Here is a 23,312-nt window from a genome sequence, read left to right as displayed (position 1 = left end):
GTCAGGGAGTTTGGGATTGAGGTGTACACATGTCTACATTTAAAATAGGTAACCAACAAGGACCTGCTGTATAGCACAGGGAATGCCGCTCAATATTATGTAACAACCTAAATGGGAAAGGAATTTGAAGAATAGATACATGTATATGTATATGAATCACTTTGCTGCACACCTGAAACTAACACAATATTGTTAATCAACTACACTCCAGTATAAAATAAAAAGTTAAAAAAAAGATGGCAAGAACCCAGAAAGCAGAAAATAAATTCTCTATCAGTTTTTCTTCAATTCAGTCAAGTGGGAATTTGCTAGATAGATAAAAATCAATGTTTTAGCACTTCTAAGAACAATTGGAAAACAATTTTGAAGCAACAATCCACAACTGGGTAGTGTATTGTGCGAGAGTGAATTAGAGGGTAGTACCAACACTTCAGCTCTCCTAATGGTGGAGTCCGTTCTTGAAATGCTACACTGTAATGCAGCTTCTGGGGGAAAATAAGCCTGTCAGTTCTGGGGCTCCACATGGTGTGTTACAGACTTAATTCATTTGTCTTAATGCCTAGCTAAATCCTTCATCTTCAAATATTAGCCTAATATTACATTATCTAGCACACTTTTCCGTGGCCTCCCCAAGTCTGGGCTCCATGACCTCCCTAGGTGGTCCTTTAACTCTCCTCACCTGTGCTCTCCTGACAGTGCTCACACATATTACAATGGCCTGAACGACCCTGACTGACCCCCACCCCCACCCCCCCAACTCCACCATCCAAGGTTTGATGGCAGGGATCCTAACCAGCTTCCTGTGTAGCCCTGGTATCTCGCCCAGCTCCAGGTATATCATGTGCTCAGTAAATGATTGTTGGTTACTGTTGCCAAATCCACTACAAAGTCATGACTATTCTGAGGAGGAACTTTCTGAAAACATGAGGACTTAAGGTTCTCAGTGAGAGGGGGTATACAAATGATCAAGTTAGTTCATTGCAAGGACGTTCAATACTGAACACACTTCACAGGGCTGGGGGCCAGCAATTCTGATCATGCCAAGGACTCGACACCCTGGTCCCCTGGCCCACCCTCACCAAAAAAGGGAGATGGAGAGAAAGAGGATAATTATATGAGGAACTTAATACATACTTAAAAGGAATTAGACACTTGGCCTGGAATAAGGATTAGTTTGGTCTAAATGCAAAAGGAAATAATTATCCAAAGCCATGCTGTGTAACTGAGGACATTTTGTCATCTGGGATAGTGGTGGAATGAAGGGCTTGAGAAGTGGCAAGCTTTGTTTTGTCTTGTTTTAGTAAGTTTGGAACCTCTATTGCATGTTGACTACACAGCCCAAGATCTTCCAGGATAGGCACAATTCTGGATATTATGTCCTGTTGTTCACGTAGAACATTAAAATACCCTCTAAATATAGACATTTAGACATACAAACTACTGTCTAAATGTCTCATACCTAGAAGGTGTGCAAAAAAACATTTAGCCTTTATTTTTGGGTTGAAAAATATGATCAGTATTATCCATATTTTTGCAATGTTTTTCCTTTCCATTATGTATCTGGAATCCAATAAACTATAAATTAATGCCACCAAATGTGAAATTCTAAGTGTGATGTGGGTATTTCAGAACTCTATACCCAAATAAACCATCATAGGAAAAATAATTCATTGATGTTTAAGAAAGAGAAGCTTAAAAAAAAAAACTCTAGAACAAAAAAAGAATCAGAATTGGCAATTCAGTTATGCTTAACAGACATAGACTGAATACCTCCCCCCATACTTAAAGACCATGGGCCCTGCAGTCAAGGGAACCTGTGGACCCAACCTCTCACCTGCACTTGGCCTGCTCCTGGATTAGCTTAAAATTCCAGGCACCTGACTTTTTAAACACATAGTCATGCCTCACTTGGATATTTCCATTAGACAGGGATTAGAGATGTCTTAACAATCTAGAGATTGCCCAGATATAAGATTTTCTTTCCTGCAAACATTTTAAAACATGGGATGGCAGACAGGCACAAAACATAGAACAGGGAGGGCTCGAGGAAGGAGCAAGGAGTGATTTTCAAGGCTTCTCTCCTGCACCCACATTTAGGCTGAGGGTACTAGATGTTTCCATTTCCAGGGGATGGTCCCAGCGTTCATTAAAGCTCTGGTTTTAGATTATAGGTAATAGTTTACTACAAAGCCAGCCAGTAGCAGAATGAGGTGTCGGAGGAGGGCGAGGGGGACAAAGACCCCGCTCCCAAACGATGTGAATATTTGTGGAGCAGGGGAATGGCAGAGAGCCCCGCCCAGGGACCTCTGGTCTCATCCCTCCCAGTGAATAACAAGGACTGGATGTCAGGTGTGCGCACACTGCCGATTAGGAGCCTGTGTGAATGACACCCGGGACTGGGGCTTCTACAATTCCACACGCTGATGTGTGTACAAACAAGAACTGGGATAAACTAGGAAAACACCTGCTAGTCTTACTAAAATGAGAAAAGTTAGAAGCTCAGAAATGTCTCCCTCACTCTGAAAAAGCATGAACAGCAGGTGACAAAGGTTTATCAAGGGCGGCGGGTGCTCTTTCCGTCGGCTCCCCCTTGTGACTCCCCAGCAATCAGGGAGGGGAGGTGGGCAGCAGGCATGAGACAGGGACAGAGAAAAGTGACATGCAGATGCTCACTCCAGTCTTACTCTAAGAGTTTGCTACGCTTTCACACGGTGAACGAGCCCAAATCTTCTGATCAAACAGGGCTGGAACAACTGGGAATCCATCCAAACAAAAATTAATTTGAGATAGATCATAGATCTATATGTAAAAAGGAAAACAGTAAAAACAGAATGTTCCAAAGGCAGTGGAGGGGGTCAAGGAGGCAGAGCCATAGCTGGGAGAGGCTCACTGCTCAGGCTCTGATGCAGGCCCAGAGCACCAACAGAAACCTGCATTCCCTTCCTGGTCAACGCACTAACAAACATGCCTTCTGAGGAAGTGAGCAAAAGAAAGGCCGCCCACAAAGCACTTAGCGTAGCCCACGCTCAGTAAATGTTGGCTATCGTTACTCTTTTCTTGTCGGCGAGTGCTGTATGGAGGGGAACTTGCCAGCCTGATCGATGCAGCATCGTGAGGACATGAGCTCATGACAAGGTGACTGAGAACAAGAGGAATATCATACAAAACCAGAGGAGGTTTGACTTCACTCTCTTGTAACAATTCTCACCTGAAAATGGGCTGTTTCAAGTAGATTTTGCTCCCTTCAGTGTGCTTCATGCATTCCGGATGTAGCCAGGCTAATTAGCCTGGACCTTTGGCACCAGCCAAAGTCACCCACCTTCGCGATTCCGAAGATACACAGTAGCCAAAAATGTTTCACCTGAATCCCACAAACCTTTAGATTTAACTTCCAGTTTGAAGTAAATAGAGGGATGAGAGGCACAAAATCGATGATATTATAAGGAAGGGAACAATCCAAAATGAGGGACGTTCTGCAGGACACACAATGGATCAACATTCTCGCTTAAGTCTAGCGTCGTGAAAAGATTCCTTATATGCTAGATTAGAAGAGATTCAAGGGATATGTCAACCACATATGATGCATAATCTTGGACAGAATTTTGAATGGACACTTTGGGGGACATTTTGAGGACAACTGGAGAAACTAGAACATGGGATATAAGGTAAAGATAGGATAAACATTTACTGACATGAAAGGGTAGCTTGTATTAACTGAAAAATGTTACAAAGAGCAAATGAGCATTGCTCATTTGGTGAAACTGCACACACAAAAATCTCTGGAAGGATAAATGATAAGGAATCGACAGTCCTAATTTGTAGAAGGTCAGTATACAATGTTTTCTTTTTGTTTGTTTAATCTGTATTTCTTCTAAGATGTACATATGTTGATTTTGTAATAATAACAGGTTATTTTTAATTTAATAAAGACCCGATTCTAAAAGAAGGCATCACGAAGCAGGTGAAAATTCATGGGGGGAAAATGGTGGGTGTGATCAACATAACTGGGTGTTCCTGATGGTGCTGAGGTGGGGTCCAGGGAAAAGAGGAAACATTTAAAAAATACCGTGGTCAATTCTGTCCACCACACTACTCGGTACACATATGACCCCTGCTGGGCTTCTCCACAAACTCCTAGAAGATCCATGGACCCTGAGCTTAGCATTCAAAGTCTGTGCCAGAATAGCAAGGAATCCCACCAGAGAAGGTTAAGAACTACTGCCCCCAAATATTATCTATGTTGCTTTTTAATAGTGGGTTCTTGAAAATGCTCTTTCAATTCCAAAAGGTCTAAGAGAAGTAGGATGAGTAGGGTGATTAAAGCTTCTAATCCAAGTGACCCTTTGGCTCCTGGGTTACGCCATCACTTTCCCAGCTCCTAGTGGCTCCAGGAGGACAGAACACACAAGATCTAAATTCAGGATAATAAGTTTCTCAATGGCCCCCAGAGCTGCCAGATACTGCTACCAGCTGGGACACACAGGGGATAGCAGGACTTCAGGTTCCCACACCCGAAACACACTGGGACTTTTCCCTCTGAGTCACCTCACCTCAGTCCTTAGCATTCCTCAAAGAATCACAGTGAATGAGAGAGCCTGATTTGATGGGATACATTAACTACCTGGAAGGCAAGATGTCAGAAATTCGGGAAAGTACAAGTGAATTCAGGGGTGAGTGAGAGGAAGGACTCTTGCTTTTCTTTGGAAGTTTCAAATGAGAGGATTAACTTCTGAGCATCAGGCTGCAACCTCTGAAATACCAGGAATTCAATAAATAAGCTACTGGAGTCAATGTCTCTTATTAAAAATGGATCCCACAGGACCTCGATCAATTGACTAGATAGCAAAAGAGAAAGGAAGTCTGGGCTGCTGTCTGTCATGAATAGTTGTTTTGTTAAAAACAACTATGGTCAGACTCCCAGCAATATCAAGCCTTTTTGAGCAAAGCCCATTATGCTTAAAAAAGTAACTTCCACCCACCCCCAAATCAGGTTCAAAGACCAACCACTCTCTCAAAGACAGGTGTTTGCATCTGAGCTCCAGTGACAAGAAGTCCCCTGGCTCGGCAGGACCAGGATGGGTTGAGCAGCGTGCCTGGGAAGGGCAGAATGTGTGTGTGTCATGCGGGGTGGAGCCTATTCCTAGAAAGCCTGGGGTTGGGGAGGGTTAAGCCGGGACATGAAGCCCAGGGTTCGAGCAGTGCGTGCCACCCATGCTACTGCAGACCTGGAAGCGTCGTAGCAAGTCAGCAGGTTATACTTATAGGAATATTCCTGTTCTTTGACATTCCTTAAAGTTAAGTGTGTTTGATATTCCTACGTCAATTTTCTTTACTGTCAAGACTGGGCACTATCTTTCCCTCCCACTGTATTGCCCAGTTGTGTGGGGTTCTGGGGAACAGAAGGTCCTGCAGTTGTCATATTCTCAAAATACTCTGAGGAAGAAAGGTGAGAAATGGAGAGGAGCATCTTCAAATGCCTGGCAAGAATGGCTGGGCAGGCAGGTGTGGTAAAGGGTATTTTGCAAAATATAAAATAAATAACATAAACAAAACAAAATAAAAAGAGAGTTGATCCCCGGTAAGCTGGAAAAGAGGCAAGACATCATGATGGAATTTAAGAGTTTGTTGAATGATAGGGATGACAGAGCCCTAAGCTTGATGGTCTAAACCAGGGGTCCCCCAACCCTGGGCCGAGGACTGGCACTGGTCCGCAGCCTGTTAGGAGCCGGGCCGCACAGCAGGAGGTGAGCGGCGGGCAAGCAAGCAAAGCTTCATCTGTATTTACAGCCGCTCCCCATCGCTCGCATTACCGCCTGAGCTCCACCTCCTGTCAGCATTATGGTGAGTTGTGTAATTATTTCATTATATATTACAATGTAATAATAGAAATAAAGTGCACAATAAATGTAATGCGCTTGAATCATCCTGAAACCATTCCCCGCCTCCTCCCGGTCTGTGGAATAACTGTCTTCCATGAAACCGGTCCCTGGTGCCAGAAAGGTTGGGGACCGCTGCTCTAAACTTAAGCATTGGAAACGCTAAGTGTTAGATTAAGAGAAAGTGACAAAAGCATTCAAAAAGCCAGCTCCTAGGAGTCTGGATAGCTAGTTGGGATCTGATTGTTTTAGTTCAAATAGAATATTGCTCCTCTGCTGGGTCACCTCGATGCTGAGCAGGAGATGGGGAAAACCAACACAGGCAGGAGTTCGGGGACTTGCTGGCAGTCCAGAGCTGGGGCACTGTTGTTCTTCCAGACCCCAAACAAAAAAAGTTCCAGTTACCTGCACAGGGCACTGGGTAAACAACCAGATAGATGGCTGTGCTGGTTTTTGGAACCTGGTTCCTTCAATCCTCTCAGAAGGCCTCACCGGAAGACCTTTCCAGATTCTTTGCTACAGTGTCTGCTGCTTCCTTTGCATTTAGACAGAGCACAAGAGACCCGAGCGGAAGCTTCTCTGGTGACATGTCAGATATTCAAGCCATATACATACCTCATCTCCATGCATATTTGCCACGTATTTGAATTCTGGAATCCCGATTCTGTGTTCCTTTGGAAAGCGTCCCACAATAAGAACCCAGAGGTTTCTGCCTTTACAAGGAAGAAGAGTGTAGAAAAATGAGTTGTCTTTTGAAATGACGAAGGAACTCTGGGAGAATGAGAACAGTGAACAAGTGCTGCTGCTTCTCCCACCTGACAAATGTTTCACAACCACCTCAGTTCATGTGACTAATGCTTCCTTGCTTAAAACACTTCTAGTTTCCAAAACCCTTTCAATTTAGCACAAATATTTAAGTTCTTATTCTAGAATGTGACTTTTTAAAATCAAAGACTTATTAGGCTATGTAGATCTTATTTTTCCAAAATGTTTATATAGTTTGCTCTGAGTTTCTGGTGTTTTATAGAAGTGATCTTGCTAATTCACACAATTACACAAAATTATTACTGGGAAAAAAAAATTATTACTGGTAGTTGATAGGGAGGGTGCCATAACTCTCAGTGCAAGGAACGTGAAGAAAGCAACAGCAAGAAAATATGTAACTCAGAAGGGAGATTGTTTTTACAGTAAATCCTGAGTCTTGTCATATTCAAATGCTCATGTAACATAGCCCCTCAGCAATGAGTGTCCTTGATGGGCATGAGTCCTGCCACGTAAGCCAGGAAGCACAAGCCATCCTAACAATGCCTCAAGAGAAACTTCTGAGTCCTAACTCTGCCATAAATGGTGTGATTTGGGCAAGGGAGGACAGAGACTCAAGACTGTTGAACATCTGCTCTGGGCAGATGTTACCATTGCATCTCTGGTTCACGTTACCTGAGGCAATCCCTTGTCCTGACCCAGGGAGATGGATTTTTAACCGGACTTTACAAGTGAAAACACTGACCTTCAGAAATATTAAATAAACTGCTTATGATCACACAGCCAGTAAGAGGCTGTGATTTGAGCCCCACAGCCAAGACCTGAATCCTGGCCTATGTGACTCAACTCTAGGGCTTCTGCCACTAACGAAAACTGCCTGTCTCTCAAGAAGGTTGGTGTCCTAATCCGTAAAATGAAGAGGTTTCTTTCGATTCTAAAATCATCTGGCTCTTTTAATACAAACACTTTAAAATTAGAGATTGGGCAAATATTTGCTATCTAGCACCTAGATACAAAGTGCACATATCTGTGACAGCTAAGCCTTCTGTGGAATTCAAGTACCCAGGAAAGGAGTTTAACAGCAGCTCGTGGGCTAACGTTGAGTGGATTTCTGCAGAATTTCAGGTGTAGTTCCTTCAATCTGGGGGGTCCAATGGGCTGGGGAATACCCAGTTGCCATAAGGAATCCAGGGAGAAGCAGATACTGAACTTGTCTTTTTCGTCATTTATTGTTTTTTAAGAAAAGTTTTTGTTAGTGTTTTAAAAATAAATTTATTTTATTTTTGGCTGTGTTGGGTTTTTGCTGCCACACGCGGGCTTTTTCCCAGCTGCGGTGAGTGGGGGCTACCCCTCGCTGTGGCACGCAGGCCTCTCACTGTGGGGGCCCCTCCCGCTGCAGAGCATGGGCTCTGTGCGCACAGGCCTCAGCAGTTGTGGCACACGGGCTCAGTAGTTGTGGCGCACGGGCTTAGTTGCTCTGTGGCATGTGGGATCTGCCTGGACCAGGGCTCAAACCTGTGTCCCCTGCATTGGCAGGTGGATTCTCAACCACTGTGTCACCAGGGAAGCCCTCACCATTTATTCTTAATTTATTCTAACAATTATAGGGAAATTCGTCTTGACAGGGTGATGCTTTAAATTTAGTAACTGCAGAAATTGTCAGAAAACACCCCCAAAAGGCAGTCTATCTGATTGCTGCCACCTGTTTGGTGCAGCACGCTCACATCATTCATTTACACATCCATTTATTTAGTACCACTATAACCAGGCATTTAACCAGGTGATTAGACCCTACAAATAAGTCACACTCTCTACCCGCAATGAGTTTCTTTTTTTTTTTCCTCTTTTTTTTTTTTTTTTTTTTGCGGTACGCGGGCCTCTCACTGTTGCAGCCCCTCCCGTTGCAGAGCACAGGCTCTGGACGTGCAGGCCCAGCCGCTCCGCGGCATGTGGGATCTTCCCGGACCGGGGTACGAACCCGTGTCCCGTGCATCGGCAAGCAGACTCTCAACCACTGCGCCACCAGGGAAGCCCCCAGTGAGTTTCTGGTCTAGTGGAGAACAGCAGCGTGCAAACATCATTACACTAGACTGTGACATATACAACCTTAGAGTGTGTATAAGGTACTGCTGTGGCTGTAGAATAAATGAGGAACTTTTTCCAAGGAGTGGGATCACATAAAGCTTTACAGACGCAGGGTTTTAGAGCTGACTTCTAAACCGAGTTCTGAAGAATGACTCCGAGTTAGTCACGTGGACAAGCACAATCCAACCAGTGATTTCCCGCCAGAACCGCTGCATCAACCAGAACCTTTCATCCCCCAATAGTACCAATTCTCAGGTCATCTAGGGCTTCAAATCTACCAAGTTAATATTTTCACGTGAAGCAAGGGAGAGGTTTTTCTGGGCTTTTTTTCTATTAATCTTGGCTCTTTAGTTTCCTTCTGGGAAATTCTTTTCTGTAGCTATTAATGCTTTTAAACCTAGAATAACCACAGATTTATACAGACTATGGCCTAGTTCCCTCACAGACAAGGGAAAAAACTCAGTATCATCTCAACATAATGTTTACTAGTTGTTAGATTTCTAACTCTGCATTTGCAACAGCTGACCTGTAATATAAAGGATAGTGTAAGACAAGAAAAACCTGACTCGACATGGGTAACCAATATTATTTGGTTTAAGGAAGGAGGGAAATCAAACCAATAAAACCTAAGTAAGGAAGGACTTGGGTGGTGACTCAATCTCAATTTTGGCTCGAATGGCCCCTAAGTAAACTGCAAGATGAGAAACTTCCCTTGAATAACCTCCATGGCACAAAGTCTGAGAATGAAAACCTGGAGATATTCACCAGGAATGACAAGCCTCTTGAAGTTTTTTTAACCAGCCTCTCCAACGAACACTGATCTCTGGCTTAGACCAGAGTAAATGCACAAAGGACAAACTATTGACTTTTCACAGCTTGATTGCCAAGGTGAGGGTAATTTAAATAAGATTTTTTTCGCCTGCCTTTATTCCTCAGAGTCCCTGCTGATACCAGGTGTGCTCAAGAGTTCTGAAATGCTCGGCCACTTTCTCTTCACTGCAAAGTAAACAAAACCCGGATTCCAGGATTTCAGTATCTATATCCAGGAACCCACTCAGAGCTTGACACAAAGCCCAGGGATGTGACATGGTACCCAACTGAGTTTGCTTGTAGGACCAGGAAAAGTCTTACAATTCAGAAGGCCTCACAAAGATCCACAAGGCGAGGAAACAACGCTCTAGGCGTTCAGGAGAAAGGAGGAAGAGAAGCTTGGTAAGTAAAGTACAGCTTCAACAGGTAGAAATGGGAGGAGTGTCATTCCCACGTCAGAATTGCCTAGATCCTTGGAAAAACACCAATCCCTGAGCCCCATCTCCTAAATCAAAGTCTAGGGGGAGGGCCCCAAACCTGCACTTAACAGGTTCCCTTGGTGATTCTGAGGCCCATTAAAGTTTGAAAGCTGCTGATAGTGAGGCAGTGAATATCCAGATAGATTTGGGAGGCAGTGGATCTTGAGGTAAAATCATCTCATTTTCCATATAATCATGAACATGTTTCTATATTAACAAATATACTTTGACTACATCTTTTTAAATGGCTGCTTAGTGTTTTATTACACAAATGCAGTACCATTTATTCAACCAGTGTTCCATCGTTAGGTGTCCAACTCTAAGTAATTTTATGTAAAATACAGCATGTCCACTCAAATTACATACAGAATTTATAATGTAAAAATACTTTATCATGTGAAAGAAATCAGAATGCATAATTATTTAACTACAACCATATAAAACAGACTGTTCATTAAAAAAATACCATGGAAGAAAACAGATCCAAAGCATATAAAGCCTTAAATGAAATAATGGGTGAGTCCCTACAAGAACTGAAAACTGCACACTGTCAGTAATAAGGGGCTAAGTGATAGGATGATAAAACCAAGTACTTTTTTTTTTCCTCATTTTTCCTTCTTTCCAGTTTTTAAAAAGTAAAATGTCAAATCTTATCATTTATTAAGTTCAGAGACTGTGCCGGGCACTGTGCTGTGCACTTTATAATACCTGATCTTTACAATACCTCTGTGTGGTGGGTGATATCCACAATTCATTGATTTAAGTGGAAAAACCAGGGTTCAAACTCAGGTCTTTCTGATTCCAATATCTGTGTTCTTCTGATGACGCCAGGCTGCCTCAATCTCCCTGAACATACTAGGTAGTCCAGGGCCAACCCCACCCTGGGTGGAAAGTTCCCCGGCAGTTCTTTCAGCATGGCGCTGCCATAATTTGAGCCTGGAGCAAGTTCCAGGCTGCTACCTGGCTTTGACGATTGAGCCAGAGCAAGACACCCGAATCGAGGGCTACCCTACAGGGATGGTCCATACTGAGTGTTGGCATAACGACCCCATCAGACTCTCTCTACTCCCAGAGTTTCAGCGGGACATGCCCAGAGAGAAGTGGAGATGCTGCGTGGGTGGCCCGGTCCCAGGAGCAGAGCTGCAGTGTCGATGAGGCTGGTTGTATTCATGATCCCACCCACCAGGCTCCAATCTCCAGGGAGATGGATCAGTTTCCTAGACTTCCATATTTCTCTTTGTGTCCTTACAATTACCCTTGGACCTAAGTCAAACCTTGGGGGAGCCTTCTCAATGCATGAGTTTGTGACCTCGTACATAGTGGGAATAACAACTCCATTGGCAAGGCTGATGTAAGGCTCGCGAATTCCTCCTGCCTTCTCTAAAAAGAAGCCAATGATCTGACACCAAAACTTCAGTTTCACTTAGGTATGCTCCCATTAGCACACACACACAGAGCTGAACACAGCACGCAAAGCCCTATTTCAAATAATGTCCCAAAAGAGCTGAAAAATTGCAATGACTGCAGTCAGGTTAAACACTCAGTCTCCAAAGTCAAGTGTCCTTGGGCTTGGAGATGGAGGAAGAGGTTCCTGCTAAGTGGCTCACGACAAAAACAAAACAGACGCAAACAAAACAGGGACAAAAGTCTCCAGTTTGGCTGTGCTTGCACGGTAGTATGACTCACAGCTCAGAGCATTTTACATGTATTCACTTAGCCCTGAAACCACAAGTGGTAGGCACAAAGATTATCCTTTCACACAGGTGGATGCCATTTTAGGGAAGCTCATAAGGCCATGGTTCTCAACGTGTCCCAGGACCACCATCATCAGTGTCACCTGGGAACTTGTTAGAAATGCACATTCTCAGGCTCCACCCCTAGGTGCTGAGTCAGAGACTCTCAGGGGGAGAACCAGCAGTTTGTGTCTTAACAAGCTCTCCAGGGGATCTTCATGCATGCTAAAGTTTGAGAACCAAAGTAACAAGGCATGGTGCAGGACAGTTTATTCAGAGCCAGCTCTGTTCTTAACCACTATGCAGCACTGCTTCAGTCACCTAAGAGATGGAAAATATCAGAGAAATGTGAACCTGTGCCCCAAGCTTGCCATGTCCCATTTCTGGTGTTGAGATTTTTTCTGTCTCCCCTTGGGAGAATTGGAAAAGGAAGGAGGAGGTTGACAGGATCCTATGAGGATGGTTTGAGAAGTTAAAGCTATCATCTGCTCCCTTTGGTATGCAAATCTCAAATTGGTTTGCCAACTGATGTACCAGTTTGTCCCCGAACTGCTCTCTATTCAAAAACTACAGGCAAGGCAGTCCCGCCCATCAGGAAGCTTGCACAAGCCTCTTAGATAGCCTCATCCACCAGAGGGCAGACAGCAGAAGCAAGAAGAACTACAATCCTGCAGCCTGTGGAACAAAAACCACATTCACTGAAAGATAGACAAGATGAAAAGGCAGAGGGCTATGGACCAGATAAAAGAAAAAGATAAAACCCCAGAAAAACAACTAAATGAAGTGGAGATAGTCAATCTTCCAGAAAAAGAATTCAGAATAATGATAGTGAAGATGATCCAGCACCTCAGAAAAAGAATGGAGGCAAAGATCGAGAAGATGCAAGAAATGTTTAACAAAGATCTAGAAGAATTAAAGAACAAACAAACAGAGATGAACAATACAATAACTGAAATGAAAAAAAACACTAGAAGGAATCAATAGCAGAATAACTGAGGCAGAAGAACGGATAAGTGACCTGGAAGACAGAATGGTGGAATTCACTGCTGCAGAACAGAATAAAGAAAAAAGAATGAAAAGAAATGAAGACAGTCTAAGAGACCTCAGGGACAATATTAAACGCAACAACATTCACGTTATAGGGGTCCCAGAAGGAGAAGAGAGAGAGAAAGGACCCAAGAAAATATTTGAAGAGATTACAGTCGAAAACTTCCCTAACATGGGAAAGGAAATAGCCACCCAAGTGCAGGAAGTGCAGAGAGTCCCAAACAGGATAAACCCAAGGAGAAACACGCCGAGACACATAGTAATCGAACTGGCAAAAATTAAAGACAAAGAAAAATTATTGAAAGCAGCAAGGGAAAGACGACAAATAACATACAAGGGAACTTCCTTAAGGTTAACAGCTGATTTCTCAGCAGAAACTCTACAAGCAAAGAGGGAGTGGCATGATATATTTAAAGTGATGAAAGGAAGAAGGTACAACCAAGATTACTCTACCTGGCAAGGATCTCATTCAGATTTGATGGAGAAATCGAAAACTTTACAAACAAGCAAAAGCTAAGAGAATTCAGCGCCACCAAACCAGCTCTACAACAAATGCTAAAGGAACTTCTCTAAGTGGGAAACACAAGAAGAAAAGGAGGTACAAAAAAAAAACCCAAAACAATTAAGAAAATGGTCATAGGAACATACGTATCAATAATTACCTTAAACGTGAATGGATTAAATGCTCCAACCAAAAGACACAGGCTTGCTGAATGGATACAAAAACAAGACCCATCTATATGCTGTCTACAAGAGACCCACTTCAGACTTAGGGACACATACAGACTGAAAGTGAGGGGATGGAAAAATATATTCCATGCAAATGGAAATCAAAAGAAAGCTGGAGTAGCAATACTCATATCAGACAAAATAGACTTTAAAATAAATAATCTTACAAGAGACAAGGAAGGACACTACATAATGATCAAGGGATCAACAATCTAACATATAAATATATATGCAAATATATATGCATAAATATAATAATTTAAATATATATGCCCCCAACATAGGAGCACCTCAATACATAAGGCAACTGCTAACAGTTATAAAAGAGGAAATCGACAGTAACACAATAATAGTGGGGGACTTTAACACCTCACTTACACCAATGGACAGATCATCCAAAATGAAAACATATAAGGAAACACAAGGTTTAAATGACACAATAGACCAGACAGATTTAATTGATATTTATAGGACATTCCATCCAACACCAGCAGATTATACTTTCTTCTCAAATGCACACAGAACATTCTCCAGGATAGATTATATCTTGGGTCACAAATCAAGCCTCAGTAAATTTACGAAAATTGAAATCATATCAAGTATCTTTTCTGACCACAATACTATGAGATTAGAAATCAATTACAGGGGAAAAAACGTAAAAAACACAAACACATGGAGGCTAAACAATACGTTACTAAATAACCAAGAGATCACTGAAGAAATCAAAGAGGAAATCAAAAAATACCTAGAGACAAATGACAATGAAAACACGACGATCCAAAACCTACGGGATGCAGCAAAAGCAGTTCTTAGAGGGAAGTTTAGAGCTATACAAGCCTACCTCAAGAAACAGGAAGAATCTCAAATAAACAAGCCAATCTTACACCTAAAGGAACTAGAGAAAGAAGAACAAACAAAACCCAAAGTTAGCAGAAGGAAAGAAATAATCAAGATCAGAGCAGAAATAAATGAAATAGAATCAAAGAAAACAATAGCAAAGATCAATAACACTAAAAGCTGGTTCTTTGAGAAGATAAACAAAACTGATAAACCATTAGCCACATTCATCAAGAAAAAGAAGTAGAGGACTCAAATCAATAAAATTAGAAATGAAAAAGGAGAAGTTACAACAGACACCACAGAAATACAAAGCATCCAAAGAGATTACTACAAGCAACTCTATGCCAATAAAATGGACAACCTGGAAGAAATGGACAAATTCTTAGAAAGATATGACCTTCCAAGACTGAACCAGGAAGACATAGAAGACATGAACAGACCAATCACAAGTAATGAAATTGAAAATGTGATTAAAAATCTTCCAACAAACAAAAGTCCAGCACCAGATGGCTTCACAGGTGAATTATATCAAACACTTAGAGAAGAGTTAACACCCATCCTTCTCAACCTCTTCCAAAAAATTGCAGAGGAAGGAACACTCCCAAACTCATTCTATGAGGCCACCATCACCCTGATACCAAAACCAGACAAAGATACTACAAAAAAAGAAAATTACAGACCAATATCATGGATGAATATAGATGCAAAAATCCTCAACAAAATACTAGCAAACAGAATCCAACAATACATTAAAAGGATCATACACCACGACCAAGTGGGGTTTATCCCAGGGATGCAAGGATTCTTCAATATATGCAAATCAATCAATGTGATACAGCATATTAACAAATTGAAGAATAAACACCATATGATCATCTCAACAGATGCAGAAAAAGCTTTTGACAAAATTCAACACCCATTTATGACAAACACTCTCCAGAAAGTGGGCACAAAGGGAACCTACTTCAACATAATAAAGGCCATATATGACAAGCCCACAGCAGACATCATTCTCAATGGTAAAAAACTGAAAGCATTTCCTCTAAGATCAGGAACAAGACAAGGATGTCCACTCTCACCACTATTATTCAACATAGTTTTGGAAGTCTTAGCCACGGCAATCAGAGAAGAAAAAGAAATAAAATGAATACAAATTGGAAAAGAAGTAAAACTGTCACTGTTTGCAGATGACATGATACTATACATAGGGAATCCTAAGGATGCCACCAGAAAACTACTAGAGCTAATCAATGAATTTGGTAAAGTTGCAGGATACAAAATTAATGCACAGAAATCCCTTGCATTCCTATATGCTAATGATGAAAAATCTGAAAGAGAAATTAAGGAAACACTCCCATTTACCACTACAACAAAAAGAATAAAATACCTAGGAATAAACCTACCTAGGGAGACAAAAGACCTGTATGCAGAAAACTATAAGACACTGATGAAAGAAATTAAAGATGATACCAGCACATGGAGAGATAGACCATGTTCTTGGATTGGAAGAATCAATGTTGTGAAAATGACTATACTACCCAAAGTAATCTACAGATTCAATGCAATCCCTATCAAATTACCAATTGCATTTTTTTACAGAACTACAACAAAAAATCTTAAAATATGTATGCAGACACAAAAGACCCTGAGGGTCTTGAAAGAAAAAAAAGAGCTGGAGGAATCAGAGTCCCTGACTTCAGACTATACTACAAAGCTACAGTAATCAACACAATGTGGTACTGGCACAAAAACAGAAATATAGATCAATGGAACAGGATAGAAAGTCCAGAGATAAATCCACGCACCTATGGTCAACTAATCGATGACAAAGGAGGCAAGGAGGTACAATGGAGAAAATACAGTCTCTTCAATAAGTGGTGCTGGGAAAGCTGGACAGCTACATGTAAAAGAATGAAATTAGAACACTCCCTAACACCATACACAAAAATAAACTCAAAATGGATTAGAGACCTAAATGTAAGACTGGGCACTATAAAACTCTTAGAGGAAAACATAGGAAGAACACTCTTTGACATAAATCACAGCAAGATCTTTGTTGATCCATCTCCTAGAGTAACGGAAATAAAAAGAAAAATAAACAAATGGGACCTAATGAAACTTCAAAGCTTTTGCACAGCAAAGGAAACCATAAACAAGACGAATAGACAACCCTTAGAATGGGAGAAAATATTTGCAAATGAATCATTGGACAAAGTATTAATCTTCAAAATACATAAACAGCTCATGCAGCTCAGTATTAAAAAAAACAAACAACCCAATCCAAAAATGGGCAGAAGACCTAAATAGACATTTCTTCAAAGAAGACATACAGGTGGCCAAGAAGCACATGAAAAGCTGCTCAACATCACTAATTATTAGAGAAATGCAAACCAAAACTACAAGGAGGGGCTTCCCTGCTGGCAGTGGATAAGAATCTGCCTGCCAATGCAGGGGACACGGGTTCAATCCCTGGTCCGGGAAGATCCCACATGCCATGGAGCAATTAAGCCCGTGTGCCACAACTACTGAGCCTGCGCTCTAGAGCCCGCGAGCCACAACTACTGAAGCCCACGTGCCACAACTACTGAAGCCTGCGTGCCTAGAACCCGTGCTCTGCAACAAGAGAAGCCAGAGAAGCCTGCGCACCGCAACAAAGAGTAGCCCCTGCTGGATGTAACTAGAGAAAGCCTGCACACAGCAACGAAGTCCCAACACAGCCGAAAAGAAAAAAAAAAATACAATGAGGCATCACCTCACACCAGTTAGAATAGGCATCATCAGAAAATCTACAAACAACAAATGCAGGAGAGGGTGTGGAGAAAAGGGAACCCTCCTGCACTGTTGATGGGAATGTAAATTGATACAGCCACTATGGAGAACAGTATGGAGGTTCCTTAAAAAACTAAAAATAGAATTAGCATATGACCCAGCAATCCCACTACTGGGCATATACCCAGAGGAAACCATAATTCAAAAAGACACATGCACCCCAATGTTCACTGAAGCACTATTTACAATACCCAAGTCATGGAAGCAACCTAAATGCCCATCGACAGACGAACGGATAAAGAAGATGTGGCACATGTATACAATGGAATATTACTCAGCCATAAAAAGGAACAAAACTGGGTCATTTGTAGAGACATGGATGCATTTAGAGACTGTCATACAGAGTGAAGTAAATCAGAAAGAGAAAAACAAATGTCATATATTAACACGTATATGTGGAACCTAGAAAATGGTACAGATGAACCAGTTTGCAGAGCAGAAATTGAGACACAGAAGTAGAGAAAAAATGTATGGACACCAAGGGGGGAAAGGAGCAGGGTGGTGGTGGTGGTGGTGTGATGAATTTGGAGATTTGGATTGACATGTACACCCTGATGTGTATAAAATGGATGACTAATAAGAACCTGCTGTATAAAAAGATAAATTAAATTTAAAAAATATGGGGGCTTCCCTCGTGGCACAGTGGTTGAGAGTCCGCCTGCCGATGCAGGGGACACGGGTTCGTGCCCCGGTCAGGGAAGATCCCACATGTCGTGGAGCGGCTGGGCCCGTGAGCCATAGAATACATATATGATGAAGAATATATATATATATATATATATATATATATATATATGGAAAAATAGGTCAATTAAAAACAAAACAAAAAAAACACAGACTACAGGCAAGCCTTAGTGGCTTTGCCCCAAAGTTGTGGAATCTGGAGATGGCTGTAGTTCATAGATCTGTCTGCTAAGTTGACTAGGCTGAAAAATTAGGGTGGGTGGAACAGCAAGAGAGAGACATGGACAAAACCCCTCTGCTCTCCACAGACCCTGTCTCTGGGGCCCAAGATTCACACACATGCCCTCCTGTCACGGCAAATGGTCCAGCATTCACTGTGGCTTCTGCACTGAGTTGAGCAGTCTGGCCAGCCCACGTGAATGCCTAGTCTGTCTGATTCTGTAGTTGCAAAGCTGAGAACCCACTTGGACAGATGCAATGATTCCCACCGCCCCCCCCCCCAGGTCAGCCACATGACCCCAAGAAGCTTCACTACTTTCCCATGTAGTGGGCTAGGAATTCCTGAGCTTGTTCATGAATGGAGGAACTTGTCAAGAAGGGGTTCAGGGGTGCAGAAAGGAATCGGGCATCCCGGGGGTCCTGCAGCTACGGTGACGAGAGCGAGCGCTCTGCTCTACCTGGAAGCAGCCGTGGGACAGGGCTGCCTCTCCTAAATTCCAGCTGAGGCCCTGAGCTTCAGGGCCCAGTTGGATATGGGGAGGAGGGTGGCACAGGAGGCACCTCAGGACCGATAGGCAGGTGTTTAATGCCGAAGTCTGCCACACTAGAATTTCCCACTGCAGAGATCTCGGTGTGGGGTCCAAAGTGTGGCCACCTGCTGTGTGAGGGTGAGCCGGGTCCCGCAGGAGACTGTGGGACTCAGCGATCCCAGGGCTTGTGCACAGGTGTCAAGCCTGCGTGCCTTAGACCTGGGAAACACGTCCGTCTGCGCTTTTCCAACGGGCCCACCAGCAGTAGATCCCAATGGCCAGCTCCTTTAGACCCAGCATTCCTGGCTTCTTACACTGATGGGCCGGGCCTAGACAAGGAAGCTTCGATCAGCAGAGGGTGAGAATCCTGCTGTCGTTGGGGGTAAGGGCTGGCTGTTACCGAGGACCAGCCTCACCAGTGACTTGTCATCCTCCCCACTCCACCTCCTGGCTGCACCACCACCATCACCAGATACACACTGGTCATCCCCTAATACTGTGGAACTCTTCTTCGTGCATTTTCCACTCTTTGAGATCGTAAAAGCTTAATCATTTCGTTGTGTAATGGCCACCTCAACTAGAACGTCACACATGAGCACTGTCGGTGTGTTTGCCATTTTGTTGGGTTTGCCTGTTTTATTCACTGCTATATTCTTGGCACCTAAAGGTGCCTCGTGTGTAGTAGGTGTTCAATAAAGATCTACTGTAGCTTTTCCAAAGTTATGGGTGCATCACAGGACTACTTTTTCTTGGTAAATACTGGCACATGTGACCCAAATCCCTCCCCCCGGGGTTCAGGGTCCTCCACCCCTGACCTCCACCCATATGGCCCACCATCTGCTAACACAAGTGCTCCCACTAGCATCAGGCTCAGCCTCATCTTTACTTGTGTCATCCTCAGCCTAAAATGCATCACTGAATTTTCTGCCTTTTCAAATCCAATGGATTCAGTTCCAAGAAGTTTCCCCAGGCTACCCTGGCTCACCCTGATTTCTCCTTTTGTAGGATATTTCTATAAAATGGCATCACAAGTTTTGCCACTGAAAACACTATGGTCGACTATTTCTCAATAAAACAACCAAACAAACAACAGTCTGCCTTTCAGTTAGTTTTCTAAGGGTTTCATGTGGAAGAGTCTTGTTTGTAAATGCTTGTAGGAGCTAAAATCAGGTACACCTTCATTATATTAACTACCATCCTGTACAAAGGCTTAACCCTTCACTTTCTCATTTATTCATTCAACAAATATGCCCTGAATGCCAATCCTGAGCTTCGCATTAAGTCAGCTGAAACAAATGTAAATCACTAACTGGTTAGATTGCCCTGAAAAACACTAACTTTTTGCTTTCTGACATCACTTTCAGCATTTGAAAAAACAAAGTCCAAAAGAAAAACAACATTTGGCAAACTTTCCATTATTTGGTGGGTCCGGGTGGTCATGGTAATCAAATGTCAGTCAGATTGCATGGCTTCACTGCTTACCCTGTGATGGACCAGTCCCTTTTTCTCCCATGACATCAAGGTAGAACCCAAGCCCCTCAACCTGGCACCCCAGCCTCTCATGGACTATCCCCTTGCTGCCTCTAGCCTTCCACCACAATCCCATATTGGCACCTAAAGGTGCCTCGTGTGTAGTAGGTGTTCAATAAAGATCTACTGTAGCTTTTCCAAAGTTATGGGTGCATCACAGGACTACTTTTTCTTGGTAAATACTGGCACATGTGACCCAAATCCCTCCCCCCGGGGTTCAGGGTCCTCCACCCCTGACCTCCACCCATATGGCCCACCATCTGCTAACACAAGTGCTCCCACTAGCATCAGGCTCAGCCTCATCTTTACTTGTGTCATCCTCAGCCTAAAATGCATCACTGAATTTTCTGCCTTTTCAAATCCAATGGATTCAGTTCCAAGAAGTTTCCCCAGGCTACCCTGGCTCACCCTGATTTCTCCTTTTGTAGGATATTTCTATAAAATGGCATCACAAGTTTTGCCACTGAAAACACTATGGTCGACTATTTCTCAATAAAACAACCAAACAAACAACAGTCTGCCTTTCAGTTAGTTTTCTAAGGGTTTCATGTGGAAGAGTCTTGTTTGTAAATGCTTGTAGGAGCTAAAATCAGGTACACCTTCATTATATTAACTACCATCCTGTACAAAGGCTTAACCCTTCACTTTCTCATTTATTCATTCAACAAATATGCCCTGAATGCCAATCCTGAGCTTCGCATTAAGTCAGCTGAAACAAATGTAAATCACTAACTGGTTAGATTGCCCTGAAAAACACTAACTTTTTGCTTTCTGACATCACTTTCAGCATTTGAAAAAACAAAGTCCAAAAGAAAAACAACATTTGGCAAACTTTCCATTATTTGGTGGGTCCGGGTGGTCATGGTAATCAAATGTCAGTCAGATTGCATGGCTTCACTGCTTACCCTGTGATGGACCAGTCCCTTTTTCTCCCATGACATCAAGGTAGAACCCAAGCCCCTCAACCTGGCACCCCAGCCTCTCATGGACTATCCCCTTGCTGCCTCTAGCCTTCCACCACAATCCCATACACCTAGGCATTCTTAATCATGTGTGATTCCAAAAGGCCTCGACGCTTATAAATATACACTCTTTCTCCTGCATGGGTAGTCCTCTGTCTACCTTACCTGATCTAAGTAGCCAACTTCCACTTGCCTTTCCAAGGCTCAACCAAACGCACCGTCCCATCCATCACCTTTCTTACCCGTCTCCTTCCTTGATCCTATATCTTACCAGCCTGAGTTGCTCTCTCTTTTCAACTTCTCCCACAGTGCTTCTGCAGCCCCTCTCCTAACATTGAAACCACAGGTTTTCCTGTAGGCAAGGTATTGTGCATCTCTCTGCTTGCAGCATCTAGTGTAGTGCCCGGCACATACACAGTAGATGGTCAATAAATGCTTGCAAAAGGAATGGATGGTTGGATAAACGACCAAATAAGGGAGTCCAGTTGGAGCCAGGGTCACCCCTGGTCCAGTATTGAAGGAAATACTGGACTAGTCTATCAAGAGCTATCTGCGGTGGGCTCTGAAAAAGATCCAGATTTCTAGATCAATTCCAGGGTATGCAGACCTTCTTGGGGATATTTCCATACAAGAGAGTGCTAAGATCCAAAGAAAATATCTGGCTTCCGGTTAGACTCTTCTGTCATCACGGGGAGATGGGATTTCACTTGCTTACACACGTGTCCTCATGGCACTAATGTTGTGAAAGGATACCTGAGAAATGGAGATGTCAGTTCCATTTTATTGGTTCCTGAACAGCTCAATGGGAGGTTTGGGGGTTTCAATTTCTAAATCAGGGATTCTTCTGATTGCTTGGGGACATGACCTTTTTCAGTTGAAAAGAGAAAAGGAGGGCTCCCCTGGTGGCGCAGTGGTTGGGAGTCCGCCTGCCGATGCAGGGGACACAGATTCGTGCCCCGGTCCGGGAAGATCCCACATGCCGCGGAGCGGCTGGGCCCGTGAGCCATGGCCGCTGAGCCTGCGCGTCCGGAGCCTGTGCTCCGCAACGGGAGAGGCCGCAACAGTGAGAGGCCCGCGTACCGCAAAAAAAAAAAAAAAGAAAAAAGAAAAGAAAAGAGAAAAGGAAAAATCTGAACATTAACTGAGTTGGAGGACATTTTCCTTTCTTCTTCTTCGTTTTGATTTCAAGACAAGTCGTGACTCCTGGAGAAGCAGAGCGCTTGTCTCATTAATCATCACCCGTCAACCCAAACAGGAACACGGCAGGCAATTCCTCTGCCTCCATCCTCCTTCCAACACCACCTCCTCTGTTCCTCCCACTCTATGCCCAGGTCAGAAGCCAATACGTCTGCTCTACTTCCTCTAAAAAATTTTAACCTATAAAATTTTCTAAAAGAAGCTTTTAGAAAATTGAGTTTTAAAAACTAGCCATAATTCACATGTTCCAACCACCCTAATTTCTTTATGTTCCCTTCTAGTCTTTCTTTCATACAGAGACAGGAAACTCATTTTTAAATCCCCAGAGTGAAAATCTCTAGAGGCCTCATACTATAAAAAGCTGAGAACTTCCGTTTTTTCTTTTTTTAAAAAATAAATTTATTTGTTTATTTATGGCTGCATTGGGTCTTTGTTGCTGCGCACAGGCTTTCTCTAGTTGCAGCGAGAGGGGGCTACTCTTGTTGCGGAGCACAGGCTCTAGCTGCACAGGCTTCAGTAGTTGTGGCACGCGGGCCCAGTACTTGTGGCTCGCGGGCTCTAGAGCGCAGGCTCAGTAGTTGTGGCGCACGGGCTTAGTTGCTCCACGGCATGTGGGGTCTTCCCAGACCAGGGATCGAACCCGTGTCCCCTGCATTGGCAGGAGGATTCTTTTTTTTTTTTTAAGTCTTCTTTTTAAAATTTAATTTATTTACTTTTTATACATCAGGTTATTAGTTATCTATTTTATACATATTAGTGTATACATGTCAATCCCAATCCCCCAATTCATCCCACCACCAACCCCCACTGCTCCACCACTTTCCCCCCTTGGTGTCCATACGTTTGTTCTCTACATCTGTGTCTCTATTTGGCAGGGGGATTGTTAACCACGGCATCACCAGGGAAGTCCTGAGAACTTCTGTTTTTGGTCCCTTAGGGGAGAGGTCAAACAAAGTCAGATCCTCTTTTTTTTTTTTTTTTTTTTTTTTGGGTGTCGGGG

General features: G+C 43.1%; 1 protein-coding gene across 1 annotated transcript in view; it reads right to left on the bottom strand.

Moving 5' to 3' along the window:
- CPM (carboxypeptidase M) overlaps window positions 1-23,312 on the bottom strand; it is an 87,412-nt gene that overhangs the window by 36,988 nt on the left and 27,112 nt on the right. The window contains exon 2 of the mRNA XM_007463555.1: window positions 6,492-6,589. Within this exon, the coding sequence (XP_007463617.1) occupies window positions 6,492-6,589 (98 nt within the window). The remainder of the gene's footprint in view (window positions 1-6,491; window positions 6,590-23,312) is intronic.

This window comes from Lipotes vexillifer, unplaced genomic scaffold (assembly GCF_000442215.2).
Source record: "Lipotes vexillifer unplaced genomic scaffold, Lipotes_vexillifer_v1.1 scaffold602, whole genome shotgun sequence".
Classification (NCBI taxonomy): domain Eukaryota; kingdom Metazoa; phylum Chordata; class Mammalia; order Artiodactyla; family Lipotidae; genus Lipotes; species Lipotes vexillifer.
This window is presented reverse-complemented; position numbering and strand designations above follow the sequence as displayed.